Genomic DNA, 14,392 nt, shown 5'->3' on the forward strand with positions numbered 1-14,392 from the left:
AAGAGCAAAACTATTTCGATGTTAAAAATAAAATCGAATGATTTTATTTCTAGGATGTGAAATTATTGATTCAAGGTTTATGAAGAGTTATAACTGTAAAAATATTGAAATAAACGATATTCCTGCCATATTTCGACAGCTTAAACGAAAATTCTGCTAAGTTCACAGCTCGTTACTTTCATGAGCACTGTACGTAAAAGTGCAGTCGATAGTTGACATATTGTCAGAATAAATGTATCAATTATGAAGCAATCCCAAACAAAACACTGGGCAGTAAATGCTTTATTTTTCCTCATTTATGAAAAAAAAATTGTTTATATTCGAATTCTGCACTGAGATTCAGCAGAATGCATAGGCCTATATATACTAATCTGTCCATATCTTACTTCAGTTAGTTTAAGAGTAACATTTGATTTACATTTCCAGAAAGAAGTCCTTTATAAACGGCTGAATTCAATAATATAATAAAATAAGGAATTTAAGAGAATGGATAGAAAGACATTTATCAGCATGACCTAGTGCATTACATTACAACGAATGCTGATCCATCATCTTTTGCGTTATTCTCTCTAAACATCAAGGAATTTTTCCTGCCATGGAACAAACTTCTTTATGCTCTCGGTTCAGAAAACTGCACCCACCAAGGCCCATTGCCTTCATCTAGTTGGTGTAGCAAACCTTCTAGATGCTTCATCAATGTTAAAAATGGATTTTTCAAACAGCGGAAAATTCAATGGCGTTCGGTCGAACCATTCCTAGTGAAAATTTATTTTCTGCAACTGTATTAGATTTGTTCTTTCTTGAAGAATTTCATTTGGCATGAAGAAATGTAATCCTACATTGCTGTTCCTTGCTGGTTTAACTCTTCAATAAGACAACCTTCCATCCTCGATGTAATTCTATTGTAAGGACATCTCCCACATTTTTCTGAATAATAAACTGATAGTGATCACTTTATTTTAAGAACCTTACTTAACTGAATATTTCCATGAAATTTGTATTGTAGAATGTATTATTTAATATTATAAAAATGTATTATTGTGGTGATATTATGCTCTGAAAAAGAAAGTTCACAATCTCTAGAAGTAATTTTAGGATTGAATTGATTGAAAGTAAGCCATCTCTTCCCTTTTATTAGGCACAATTATTTGTCTCGGTCAAATAAACCATTTACCCTTTGCATTTACCAATTACCATTTACATTATAGAAATTATGAACTGTAGTTTTATATTTGAAATATATTCAAAACTTAGCATTGATATTCTACTTATTTAGGATTCTGGAAATTTAAATGCAATTTTAAAAATTCTGGACAAACGTAAATTTAACAATATCGAAATGTTTAGATCTTTCCAATGCATTAGCAGAATACGTTTAATTTTTAACTAACACAAAGCACGAAATCTTAACGTCTGAATACCATTTTATATTTGCAGAGGACAGCAGAGACCATGTGGGCGGGAGAGGAGGTGGAGGAAATGAGTGATATTCAAGTGCGTCTGCCTAGTCGGATTGTCATTTATGGCGATGACTACCACCAGTCCTATTCTGAAGTCCTGTCCCATACTCAGCCATTTTGTGGTCATCATCCTGCAGGGAATGTGTAATATATCCATCGTCCACTTGCTTCCCCGTCGTGGAATGACAGCCAAATTACCTGTCCTATCATCGATACATCTGACCCTGGCTCCCAGTAATATGACGCTGGCCGTGCTCTGTAGAGGTGAAGTTGAAATCTTCTCCGTGGCATGAGAGCCATGGAGGAACCCTGTGCCATATAGACTCCATTTTCCCTCCCATTCATCTACTACGGGTGCTTTCATTCTCTCGTTGCCAACACCTTATGCTCGGACAGTGATGAAAAATGATTCTACGGATATCATCACTAAGATTTTACCTTTTTCGCGCTGTTATATATTCTTTCTGTACTAATAATATCTATTTCGATTTTTGCTGGCCCAAGATTTCTTGTTCCGTCAATTTCTCGACACTAATGACGCTGCTGCAATATTTTGTTACTGCAATTTCAAAGTATCCCCCACAAAGTGTCAGATAAGACATCTAGATAAGACTGAACATTCATGTAGCCTACTGTGCTCAACCTACATTCTTGTTACATATGCATATTTTGTCGCTCTACAAACCTTAAAATTACAGTAGAAAAAAAAAATGAGGAGACTGCTAGTTATATTTGCATGCCCCTTGTCCATATAGAATGCTAGTGTTATCCAGTGACCCGGCCAACCAACTAGTCAGCTAGTTGATTGAGTATGATCCCAGTCAGTACTGCGAGAGTTAGTTCATAGGCTTAGATATGAGTTTGTGTAGTTTACAGTAACTGTATGTGTTTCAGATCACGTCCTTCTCTTCAGTCAAAACGATACAGTAATAATCTAGTCCAGAACTGCTCAGAAAATCAAATAAAAATATATTTGTATGAATAAGGAGTTTGTTTTTGTTTCTGAGTGGAGAAATAAAGCAAGACTAAGACTTATTAGTTTCAATCCGAATATTTATCTTTGTTGACGCCAGACACAAATCCAGTAAAACGCCAGATGAATGTGTCTGGCGATAAGATTAAAAAAAATCTTTTTTTAAATTTACAAACAAAATAAAGTATTTCTCTATAAAATATTTTTCAAAAATTATCTTAGTTTTTTACGTTATTTTTTAAAAATAGTCTGTGAAGTCACAACTTAAAATATTCATTATTTTCGTAATTTTATCTCAAAAGCAAAATTATAGTAATTTTAATGGGGAATAACTGAAAAAAAAAAAAAAGTCAGTTGCCTTTATCTCAGCCACCTAACGATCAACCAAAGTACTACATCAGCACTTGGTACAAATAACAGGTGTCATTTTGTCTTTTTCTGGAGCTGTCCAAATGTGACTTTTCAAATTGGCTGCGCATCATTCCACTGCTTTCTTCTCCAGGCGAGTGACCTCTCTTAGACGATACTTAGAAAGTCACCATATTCACTGTAAGCGGAAACATATATACTTTTCCAGTCAAGAAAAATTGGAGTCAACGTTTTCTGGTTGCTTTGCTGGAGATGCCAACTCAGTATGAGACTGAGTAACTAATTATACGGCCAACCAACAAATTTAATTATGCTTCTACAAGGGATGGAAGAGCCGAGAAGTTGTCGAATCTGTCATCTCTTGTCGCAGCTCATACAAAGAATTCCAAATCAAATTCTTCCAACATTATATCTTTACATACAAAATAACTCTGAAGATAACTCTGCAGTATAATATTGCAGAGTTATCTTCGCAAATTCTCCAGTGTGTGTGTGTGTGTGTGTGTGTGTGTGTGTGTGTGTGTGTGTGTGTGTGTGTGTGTGTGTGTGTGTGTGACTACGCCCTGTAAATGCTATAAATGGAATATAAAACTAAAGAATTTAAATTCTAAAGGGTTTAAGAGAAGATATTTGATTTTAAGTATCGACGACTTGTTTCTAACACTTTGTTTAAACCTTGAAAGTCATAATATTGCATTCTAATAGCGGCATAAAATTGCAGCCATAATACCAATAATTTCCCTCCAAAAACAAAATCAAATTTAGCAACTATGATTCCTAAATTAATTAAAATAAAAATTATTTTATTTAATTAATTAAAATTAATTATTTATTAATAAATAAATACATAAAAATACTGTCATTTAGTTCGAAACACGAACAGGTTTCTAGAATTCCTTATTAATTTCCATGTCTAAATATATTTCTGTAGTAAAATCCAATTTATGTCATTGAGCAATAACGTGTATACAAATGCACTTTGCTAAAGGAGGTTGACATTCAGGAAATTCTATTAAAACAATGCAAAACTGAATTTTGGCTATTTTTAAAGGTTCTTTACTAATGTGTGTAAATGTAAATTGCAATGAAAATTATAACTTTTTATTTATCCGGTTTTAGGTGTTTCCTTGATAAAATTGGCTGAATCCCTTCTCTTTTAGCTTGAAGCGAGTTTTTTTTTTTTTTTTTACTTACAAAATGTTTTGAAGAAATTTCATTTCTTTTTCCAGTTTAATTTAAAATTTCACGTTTATTGACAGAAATGATTTTAAATAATGTCTTCACCATTTTCCACTACTATATATATAAATGGGATATGATCATTTCTCCCCAACTTGATCGAATTTGATGAACTTTGGTATTCCCAATAACTATTAAAATGTGTGATATTAGTTGGGTCATTACAATGGAATTAAAAATGGTCTAATCGATATGACTGATTTTTATTTTAAGCAAAACAAAATTATGTGTACAGTACAGTTAATATACTCAAATCGCTTTAGGTTTAATTGTTGTAATAATGAATAATTTCACTATACAGAAATGCTATTACACAGATCATCTGTGACTGCAATAATTTTCTGTTATTTTACAAGGAGAGGAGAGTTTAACTTCGAAAATTGTAGTAGTGCGAACATCTTCACATGACTAATTCATGCATAACTACTCTGGCCAATTCGACACAGTAGGTAAGTACAGCATTGTATTCATTTGCAAACTTGCGAGGAAATGACGACTACAAGACACACACACACACACACACACTCCTGATAAAGAAATAAACTTAATTTAATAACTTTTGTCAGGTAAAATTGCACACTCTTCTCAAGACCAAACAGAGCTTTATAGAATTCCAGAAAGACTGAATGTCATCGTTCCAGTAAGCGAAAGGATTAGCAGCATATTAATATCTTGTTCTCTAAAGTCCAAACATGAGAAGTTGAAGCATTATTAACGGCAAGAGAGGTCCTTTTTGCTAGCATAACAAAAGTTTTATCATTCTTCCAAAATGATCAAGTTACCAGTTATTCGAAATCATGATGCCCAACCATCAATATCCCAAAATGCATTTAAATGGAATGAAATGTCACTTAGGTCCATCCGTGAATTTTACTCTACACACAATGCAGCCAAACAACAGGGACGTCACTTCAAGAGGCACAAAGCAATGTATACGTGAACACTTCAACAGAACATCGTAACACGAATATATGCATTGTATGCACGTCGTAGCTGCAATATTCAAGCATAAACTCATTGCGTTCGGATCGCAGTGCAAGTCATCTGAGTACACTCAGCATTTCAGTGAAACATCAGAGGATGCTTACGCTGCAATGTTTTTTCGAATATATGCATAAACAGGACTCGACAAAGTATGCAAAAGCTATTGGCGATGAAAAAAAAATTACTCGCCCAAGGATCTCCCACATTTTTAACGTCCCATTAAGTGAATGGGAACTCCATAAAGTGATTAGTGGTGCAGTATCGTTGTTTGGAAATGGTTCTTACACAAATTTCCTTCGTGTAAGAACCATTTCAAGAAGAAATCAATAAATAGGAAGAACAGCAAAAAAACTTTTTTATTTTGAAATTATAATTTGTTACGTTAATTTTTGTTAATTTTGTTACCCTTCATATTTATGCACATCCATCTATGTTTTTTCTTAAAGTTAAAAAATGTTAAGAAAGTTATTTTTTATTAAATAAAAAATATTCTATTTTGTCTAGTCTGCAGTTACTTGCCAGATGACAAAATCTACTTGCCACGGAAGAATAGGCGAGTTTATTTGTCAAGCCCTGTACATAAATATATAAATATAACCTCAACAGGATCATCTCGAATGGCTGGAAAATAATAAGGTGCGCAGGGGATGGTCGATTCACTTTGTCGTAACAAGAAACCGTCTTTACGAGCTCTCTTGTAGTTCGCTCTTCTTTTGCATTCGTTCACATAGGTTATGTATTAGAGCCAAAATTTTTTAGCGGAATACAGAATAAATCATAAGCTGAAGGCAAACTATCAGCACTCGGAAAAACAAACACTAACACTTTTATTAAAATACAAATAACGTTTTGGTTTCCTCAGAATACAAACTTCTGGATACATCTGAGAAAAGGTATCCCTTGCATTTGATCACATCCCAAGTTATCCCACATAACTGATTTTGAAAATCATGTCTCTTGTAGTATGCTTTTTCCAGATGTACAAAACTCAAAATATAGATACATGTTGTCTTCCTGTAATTGTTCGACTATTTGCCTCAAAGTAAAAATCTGGTCATAATCCCTCTTTGGTTCACCTGAGCCCAGCATGTCCTCCCCAAGTTTCTTTTCCACAGTTTTCTTAGCCTTATCTCAAGGCCTCTACTTCCCAGCTACGTCCCGCTTGGTGCAGGGTCCGCTGATACATGATGACGCGACTTTGGAAGACCCCCAACCAGTTTATCGCAGAGTCTGACATTGGAGGAACAAATGAATGTATGAAGGTGAAAGACAATCACACCCTTCCATTCCCTAGGCGAGATTCGAACCTGCAGCTTCTTGGCTGGAGAGCGGATACATTAAGCACTCGACCAACCAGGCCGATTTTGGCCTTATTTGCCTTATTCAAGTATACTTAAAAAATCGTGTCAGGAACTCTCATCTCCAGAATCAACTCTGAATATATGAAATGTATTTTATACTACCACCACATGCCAGCATTTTTGGTCAAATATCTACTCCAGCTGTCTTCCACATTTCAGGTTTCTGATAGATTTTTTTTTCTCCTTTATATATTGATATGCACTTCATCCTCTTTAGTATTTCATAGCACTTCACTGTTTAGTTCATGCAATAATCTGTAGTCCCTCCAAATATACAGAATATCATCTTTTTTTTTTTTTTTTTTTAAAGAAATATCTGATTCTCTTTGGAGTACTCTGTCCTCCACTTGTAAGCTTTTTCAATAGCCTCTATTTTGCTTTTGGTTTGTGTTGCTACTTTTTACACGTAACATAGCTTTCTTGCAGTTTTCTCTGCATTTTCTCGGGCACCTGCTAATTTTGATAGGAACTTTATGCTTTCTTCATTTCATGACTGTTGCTCTTCACTATGCTAAGATGTTAGGATTTTTCTGTTTACAAATAATTTCATGTTTCATGACTGAATCAATCAATTCTTTCTTCAGTTTGCTGCTCTCATTTTTTCTTGATTTTTACACACACACACACACACACACACACACACACACACACACACACACACACACACACACAGAGTTTACAGTTTACCTTTGAAAGTTGCTCCACTATAATTATTTTAAAAACTTTTGTACATTTGTTTTTTTTTTCTTTTCAGTAAGATATTCATTTTTATACTGCTCAAAAATAAATTAGCGATCACTTCCTGTTTCAGATCCCCTATATATTCAGGTCCCAAACTGAGTGGAGTATCACGTTACACCAATTTATACCAGCTATAAACGTGACTTATATGGCACAATGTACCTTGCCCATGAATGTGCCCGTTGACTTCTTTCCAAGCAGTGTATTAAAGTGTGTGTGCAGCTTATTTAGTCATATCAGGTTCGAATGCAATGGCTGTTGATCCTACATATTCTGAATTTAAAATTTAAAAAAAGTTTTTGACATGTGTTGATCTGAATAACCGGTTGGTTGTATTTTTTCTAAACTGCTTTTTCCGTTTGAACAAAAAAAAAAAAAAAAAAAAAAAAACAGTCCCGAGTTCATCAGTTTATGCGAAAAATTTAAGCAGAATCCTTAATAATCTGGTTTCCCGGCAGGAAACCAGATTATACTATTCCTGCATTTTTTAAATCAGGGTTATCAGACCATGCACTACAAATTGATCACAAGATGAACTGAAACAGCACCTGCATACATAATAACAGACATGAAACTTGGAGGGAAAAAAAATCCATGAATGGTTTCTTCCTAGAAGGGTTTCTGGATTATGTATTATCACACAGTGATAATAATCCATGAATGGTTTCTTCATGGAATAAAAAAAATCCATGAATGGTTTCTTCCTAGAAGGGTTTCTGGATTATGTATTATCACACAGTGATAATACATAATCACTGTGATATTTTGTGCACAAGATTCACATAATAAAAACGATGACTTCCAAAGAACTGGTCAATACGATCCATGAGTTAATAGGAAAATTTGACTGTCGTATTATCTGTGCCTATGCAGCAAACTATTTAGCATCATGCCTTCACTGTGTAGTTTGCAGGTGTGTGTGTTTAATTCACTGTTGGCATATGAATTAGTGGAAGGGCCTGTAATGATCCTGAAAAATTATGCATATGTAAATTCAGTTTGCTAATCAAAACTTGGATGTGAATGAATATGATGGATATAAAGTGTAGGATGGTAAATAGATTTCACCATCGTATATGGTTGGGATAAATTTTAAATTTACCCCTCTCTAAAAAAGTAACTGAAGGTAACCATTCCTTCTTCAGCTCAAAATTAAATCCATTTTTAAATAAGGTTAGTTTAGGATAAAATTTAGTATATGACTATAATGAATATTATTTGTGCATAATGCATACTACTTTTTTTTTCATATATGTATAAATAAAAACTTTTTTTACTGACTCAGTTAATAACACAAATTATCACTCTTCCTTGAGGGAGGCACAATTTTTCTCCTATGCCATACAAAGTGTTTCGTATATCATTATTACATACTGAGAAAATCCATTTAGTAAATTTAATTTATTGAACATGTGTGCTATTCTTCGTAGTTAAATACAAGATATTACTGATAAATGTAATTTTATTAATAATTAGACTTATGGTCACATTGGTAAATAAGACACACACACAAAAAAAAATCTGCTTAAGTTCCTCGAAAAGTGGAGATAATAATAAACATTTTTAAATAAAAAAATAAACTCTAAACACTTTTTAGCTATTATAAACTTTATTAGGCCAAAATATGCATATAAACAAAACTATTAATTCATCCAACAAGGACGAAGATGTAATTTGTGTTTACATCAAATATAAATAAATAAATAATAATTTTTTTAAAAAAAGCAAACATACACAGTGATTATATATATAATAGGATGATTATAATTATAATACATTTAGAAGGACTATAACTGGGTAACTACTCAGCGGAGCGATTTAATATTTAACATGATGTGTGGCAAAGGAATTTTATTTTGCACATAAACCAACGTTAGTTCTAAAACGTTGCCACTAGGGTGATACATGGCGCTGCAATGTATGATAATGATACTCCTGGTATGTGTGCAGCGAAATACTTCGCCCGTGCCATTTCTGCAAATGACCCCGATGATAGAATCGTCACCCGCCATTTTCGTTAGTGGTCAACGCGCTCGCCGGATCTGAGTCCCTGCGACTTTTAGCTGTGGGGACATCTCAAGGACGTTGTTTATCAATTAAAGATGCCAAGAAATTATATTCTTAGTTTCATCCTTTATCCAAATGTAAGCAAACAAAGTTTTCGTGTGAAGTAACCTGGGCACTCGAATACAGAGGCTAACAGTGGCGCACTCAAGATTTAATCTTTTGGGGCCGAGTTGAGTAGACGATTTGAGAATAGACACTACGCATTGCATACGACCTATGACTGAGCATCTGCAGTGATCACCAATACACGAAACCCATGATTTCCTCTGCCCCGGCTCGGGCAAATAAAGTAGCTCTCGGTCTGCCCGAGAACTACCTCGTTCGTCTTGCGTTCATAGTGGCTGTGATTCCCGAGAGCTATAGGGTATTCCCACCTTATGTGACCGCTAATTCATAAGTAGCATAGAAATAGAAGACACGACACAACATAAATAAATAAAAAAAATTATTTTAATTAGGAAAAGATTTTTGGAAAATTTTCTGTTCTTTTCTTTTTCATTTCGGGGGAAGCTGTAACCCCCCCCCCCACCTGAGTGCGCCACTGGAGGCTAATGACTTCACATCAATTGCCTTAGTATCCCATAATGCAACATACATATCCTTATGGACACGGATAATGTTATACATTATGGAAGGGCCACTACCCAGACTGGTTTCAACCTTTGTTGAGGTCTCATCGGTGGGAGCCAGACCCAGAAGTGATACCAAGGTTGAAGTCATATTTCCATATACAAGTAGCCAAAAGGTGGCCTACCTTATTACTAAAATACTCTGGATTAGAAATAGATGTTGAGTTTTTTTACTGGGTTATACTATAAATTAAAGATGCCTTCACGTGCAAACTATGTGTGCTACACTTGGATAAAGGATGAAACCAAGAATATAATTTCTTGGAATCTTTAACTTTTAGTATAACCAAGTGTAAAAACTTTCAACGTTGTCTATCGTGGACACATTGCCAACATATTGGACCTCAAGACTGGCATTACATGTCATATCCACAGCATTTCGACTGTAGTTCTATGTTCTGTTGGAAGTTTATTTATGAACTTGGTTAGACTATAATAAATTTAGTTTAATCCTTTATCCAAGTGTAGGCAAACAAAATTTGCACCTGAAAATATCTTCAGGATCGAGGCAAGGTGGTACATCTGTTGGCAACTTGTAGCAAAGTTGGACCAAGCTTTCATCACTCCTTATCTTAGTATCTCCCATAATGCAAAGCACATCTCCTTGCAGATATGTATAATGCTATGCATTACTTAATGCATGTGCCGTGCATTACATTATGAGAGATACTAAGACAAGGAGTGATGAAAGCTTGGTCCAACTTTGCTACGAGTTGCCAACAGATGTACCACCTTGCCTCTGTCCTGAAGATATTTTCAGGTGCAAACTTTGTTTGCTTACACTTGGATAAAGGATTAAACTAAATTTATTATATTCTGTGTTCTGTGATTGAGCATGCGGTTTTGCAATTTCAGCATATTGCTGAAAACGGAAGATAACATATCAAACATGTTGTTGTGTAATCACACAACATGCTGTGTGTACCCACATTTTGAATTACTCGCTATGGTATTGCAGCTCCATGTATTTGCCCTAGTGGCAACTTTGGTTTTTACGTAAAATAAAATTCCACTGCCACACACATCATTATGTTAAATATTAAATTGTTCTGCTGAGTGGTTACTCAGTTACTGCCTTTCAAAATGTGAACTTTAATTATAATCACCCCATGTACATATAATGTATATAATAATAAGTTACTTTGATATTCATGATGGGATTTTCCGCAGGACTGACTGACAGGATTGCCAGATTTTCTTGTTGTTATGAAATATGAAACTTTGCAAATGCATAAATAAATTCAAGGTTAAGGGGAAAATAAAAAAAAAAGTATCTGTCTGTTTACACTTTAAGCCGTTAAGCAATATTAACATAACATATAAGAATTGAAATCCAGCATCACACAGAATGGTGGCTGGAATGAAGAGAAGAGTTTTGTTTGGATTTCTTTTGAAGTTCTTAAAAGCATTTCTATCATAAAAGACTGAATGCATATCATATGGAAGAAATAATTGGTTAAATTATCTACCATTCTGAGCAGCTTAGAACATTGTTTGTTTGTGTACTAATTATGAACAGTCAAAACAGCCTTTATAATCTACAAAAACAACATATCAAAAATATCTCTGAATAAGAAATCAGTGAACAATAAATTTAGTATTACTGTGACTGCCACATGAGGTTCATAGGCTATGAGGACAAGAGGGCATCCATTGAGGTTAAATCTGTGTGCTGTCAAGAAAGGGGTAAGAATTAAATTTTCCTCTCATAGAACCATGAGTGAGTGGAATAGTTTGCCTGTTGAGGTAGTGAGTCTATCTGATATGAAGGAGTTTAAGAGAAAAGATGACAGCTGGTGTGGCCTCCCTCAATGAGCCCTTGACTCCCTGGAGGTCTACTACTACTAATAATAATAAATATTTCCATATAAACTCTTATGTCAAATTTTAAGAGCCAATATAGTGTCATGTACTCAACACATACACAGAAAAACAAAGATAAAGTGAAAAGTGCTAAATTAGTTTATGCTACAGTTATCCATAAATGGGACAATCTTACTGCCAAAATGACAAAAGCTTTCAGTGGTGAAGATTGAAGAATGAACTGGTTGGCATGTTCCCTTGAGCTGAGCTATTCAGAATAACTTTTTCATTTGCAAAAATTATTTAAAATTTTTGTGTGTAACTGATGTAAATTAATGGTTTATTTACATCATTTATGCCCATATGTGGCTTTTTTTTTATTTATTAAACATGCATCTAGACATGGGAAAAAAAAATAATGGTCTGGAATTTAAATTGGAGGAAAAAAAACAAAAACAATGATTCACTTATATGAAGGTAGTCTGGAACCTAATGTGTCACATGATCAGGATATGCCTGTATTCCACATATATTGACATGTTTAGAGGCAGGGACAGCATCATGTGTGTACACAGATTCAATGACAGATGAAGTGAATTTTTCACTATAAAAATTAACATATTAAGCAATAACTATTAAAATATATATATATATATATATATATATTTGCACTCAGCAAGCAAATATGTTAAACATGTACTTTCTTGCTTTCTAAGAACAAGTCAAAAAGGAAAAAAAGTTGTTTATGGATAATGCAAATCAAAAGCTTTGGAAGGTCTTGAAAAAGGCAAACCACAAAGCAAAAAATTGGAGAAGCAATTATAAGAGAAATCAAAATGCATTAATTATAATAGTAATTTTACCAATCAAAAAATACATTTCAGAGTCTTTATATTATTGTTTTATTATTGTTTCTCTAAAGAAAGCACATATATCCAGATTCCCTTATTTTCAATTAACTAGTATACTACTAATCTCATTCAAGCAGATTAAGCAAATGTGCAGTATTACTGATCAATGCACTTTTCCTGCAGTACAGATATTTCAGAGTTAATTTATCTTTAACTGGGTATATATACGAGTGCCTAGAATATCTGTAACCCTTAATTATTCTTCCATGACTGTAAAGAAAAAGACCCTGTTGAGCATGCTCATATTTTTGAAACCTATGATTTGGATGGAAAAAAGAAATGGAAATTTCATTGAAAAATGAATACTAGCAAGTTCAGGTTGTGTAAGAGAATTAACTATTAATTCTATGGAAAGCTAGCACTCTACACAACCAACACAAGCAATAATTAGGAAAATATTTTTTTAAACATGTTTCTTGGATTCTTTCTTCTGGAGTTGCAAAGATATTATTTTGCTAATTGACTATAAAGCGATACTGGATATTTATTATCCTTTCATTTAATATTTTTTTATGCCAAAATGTTTTTTTTTTGTCTCTTTTCTTTTGCATCCCAATTCCTTATGTATTGTAAAATACGTGTTGTATACCATTTTCTTCATTTGCATAAAATCAGAGGTAAGACAAGGATACACATTATCTCCACTCTTATTCACCATCTATTGGATCACATTATGAAAGAAAGTGTCATTAAACCTGATATTAGAATCAGAGATAAATTTGGAAATAGACAACAGAATAAGCAAAGATGGTATGGTGGGAAGCCAGTTGAATAAATGTAATGACAGAAATTAGCCAAAACACCAAATTACCAGTATATAAGGCAGTGTTCACAAATTTTAAGTTATGGATCTGAGAGTTAGGAATAATGCAGTTGATCAACGATATGAGAGTTCTAAGAAAATTAGAGGAATGAAGGAACAGATGGCATCAAATGGCAAAATCATATTAAAAATGAACATATTAGAAAGGAACTTTGCATTGTTAGCATTCAAGAATGTGTGGCTACAACTAATCTAACGTGGAATGGCCACTTACATAGAATGGGTGAGGAATAGTTAGCAAAACAGGTGTTTGATGCCAAGATGGCAGGAAAGGGAACCAGAGGAAGACCCAGGTCCAGGTGGATTAATTCAGTCAGAAGGAATTCAAAACATGCAATGTTAGATACAACAATATTGGAGTCCTCACAAGTAACAGACTAATTTGTAGGAAAAGTGTTGACAGGAGATTAATAATAATGTAAGCTTAATCATGTAGTGCAGTCATATTCACCTGAAAACTCCTAAAGGGTACATATCAGGAAATTGACGATGATAAGAGACAAGAGGAGGTGAGAAGATATTACTAATGATATTAGATGATTTGTGTCCATTTAAGTTAGAAATGCATGAAAGCAATAACAGCAATAATGTCTTATTATAATAACTTAAGGAATTCACAACGTACATAAGAATATAAATTAAATTAAACTTTAATATATATTTCCGATATTTCGGCAACGTCACGTTGCCATCTTCAAAAGGAACTTACAAAAAAAGCACGTGCATGTAGGCACTACAACACAGTAACTGAGAATGAAGTGAGGAAGCTATTGTTTTCCTAAAAGTCTTGATGTTGCTCCCTAGCGGGCTAAGTAGGTATTCTTGGCTGTTGGGCAGAAGGTCTGCTGATTTAAGCCTCCCAAATTTGGAGCAGTCTCATGCAACCAAATTTGTTGAGTTTCTTAGAGCTGAGTCTGATTCCATGAATAGTCTTTCGAATTCAATTTCGTATTCTGAGGCGTGTATCCAGAACATGGTCTGCAACACCAGAGTGGCTGTAACTTGTGAAACTGGATGTAGTCCTTGTGTTCC

The 14,392-nt window shown here is 34.0% G+C and overlaps 1 protein-coding gene across 3 annotated transcripts in view; it reads left to right on the top strand.

Annotated features, from left to right (window-relative positions):
* The window catches only part of Shal (Potassium voltage-gated channel protein Shal), a 304,860-nt gene extending 302,454 nt beyond the window's left edge, over positions 1–2,406 (top strand). For all 3 annotated transcript variants that reach the window (XM_090401339.1, XM_090401337.1, XM_090401338.1), the window contains one exon: positions 1,438–2,406. In XM_090401339.1, the coding sequence (XP_090257465.1) occupies positions 1,438–1,487 (50 nt within the window). In that variant the 3' untranslated portion in view covers positions 1,488–2,406. The remainder of the gene's footprint in view (positions 1–1,437) is intronic.
* Positions 2,407–14,392: the final 11,986 nt, after the last annotated feature.

The sequence above is a fragment of the Typopeltis vanoorti genome, chromosome 12, assembly GCF_054136105.1.
Source record: "Typopeltis vanoorti isolate ZY-2024b chromosome 12, IOZ_Tvanoo_1.0, whole genome shotgun sequence".
NCBI classification, from domain to species: domain Eukaryota; kingdom Metazoa; phylum Arthropoda; class Arachnida; order Uropygi; family Thelyphonidae; genus Typopeltis; species Typopeltis vanoorti.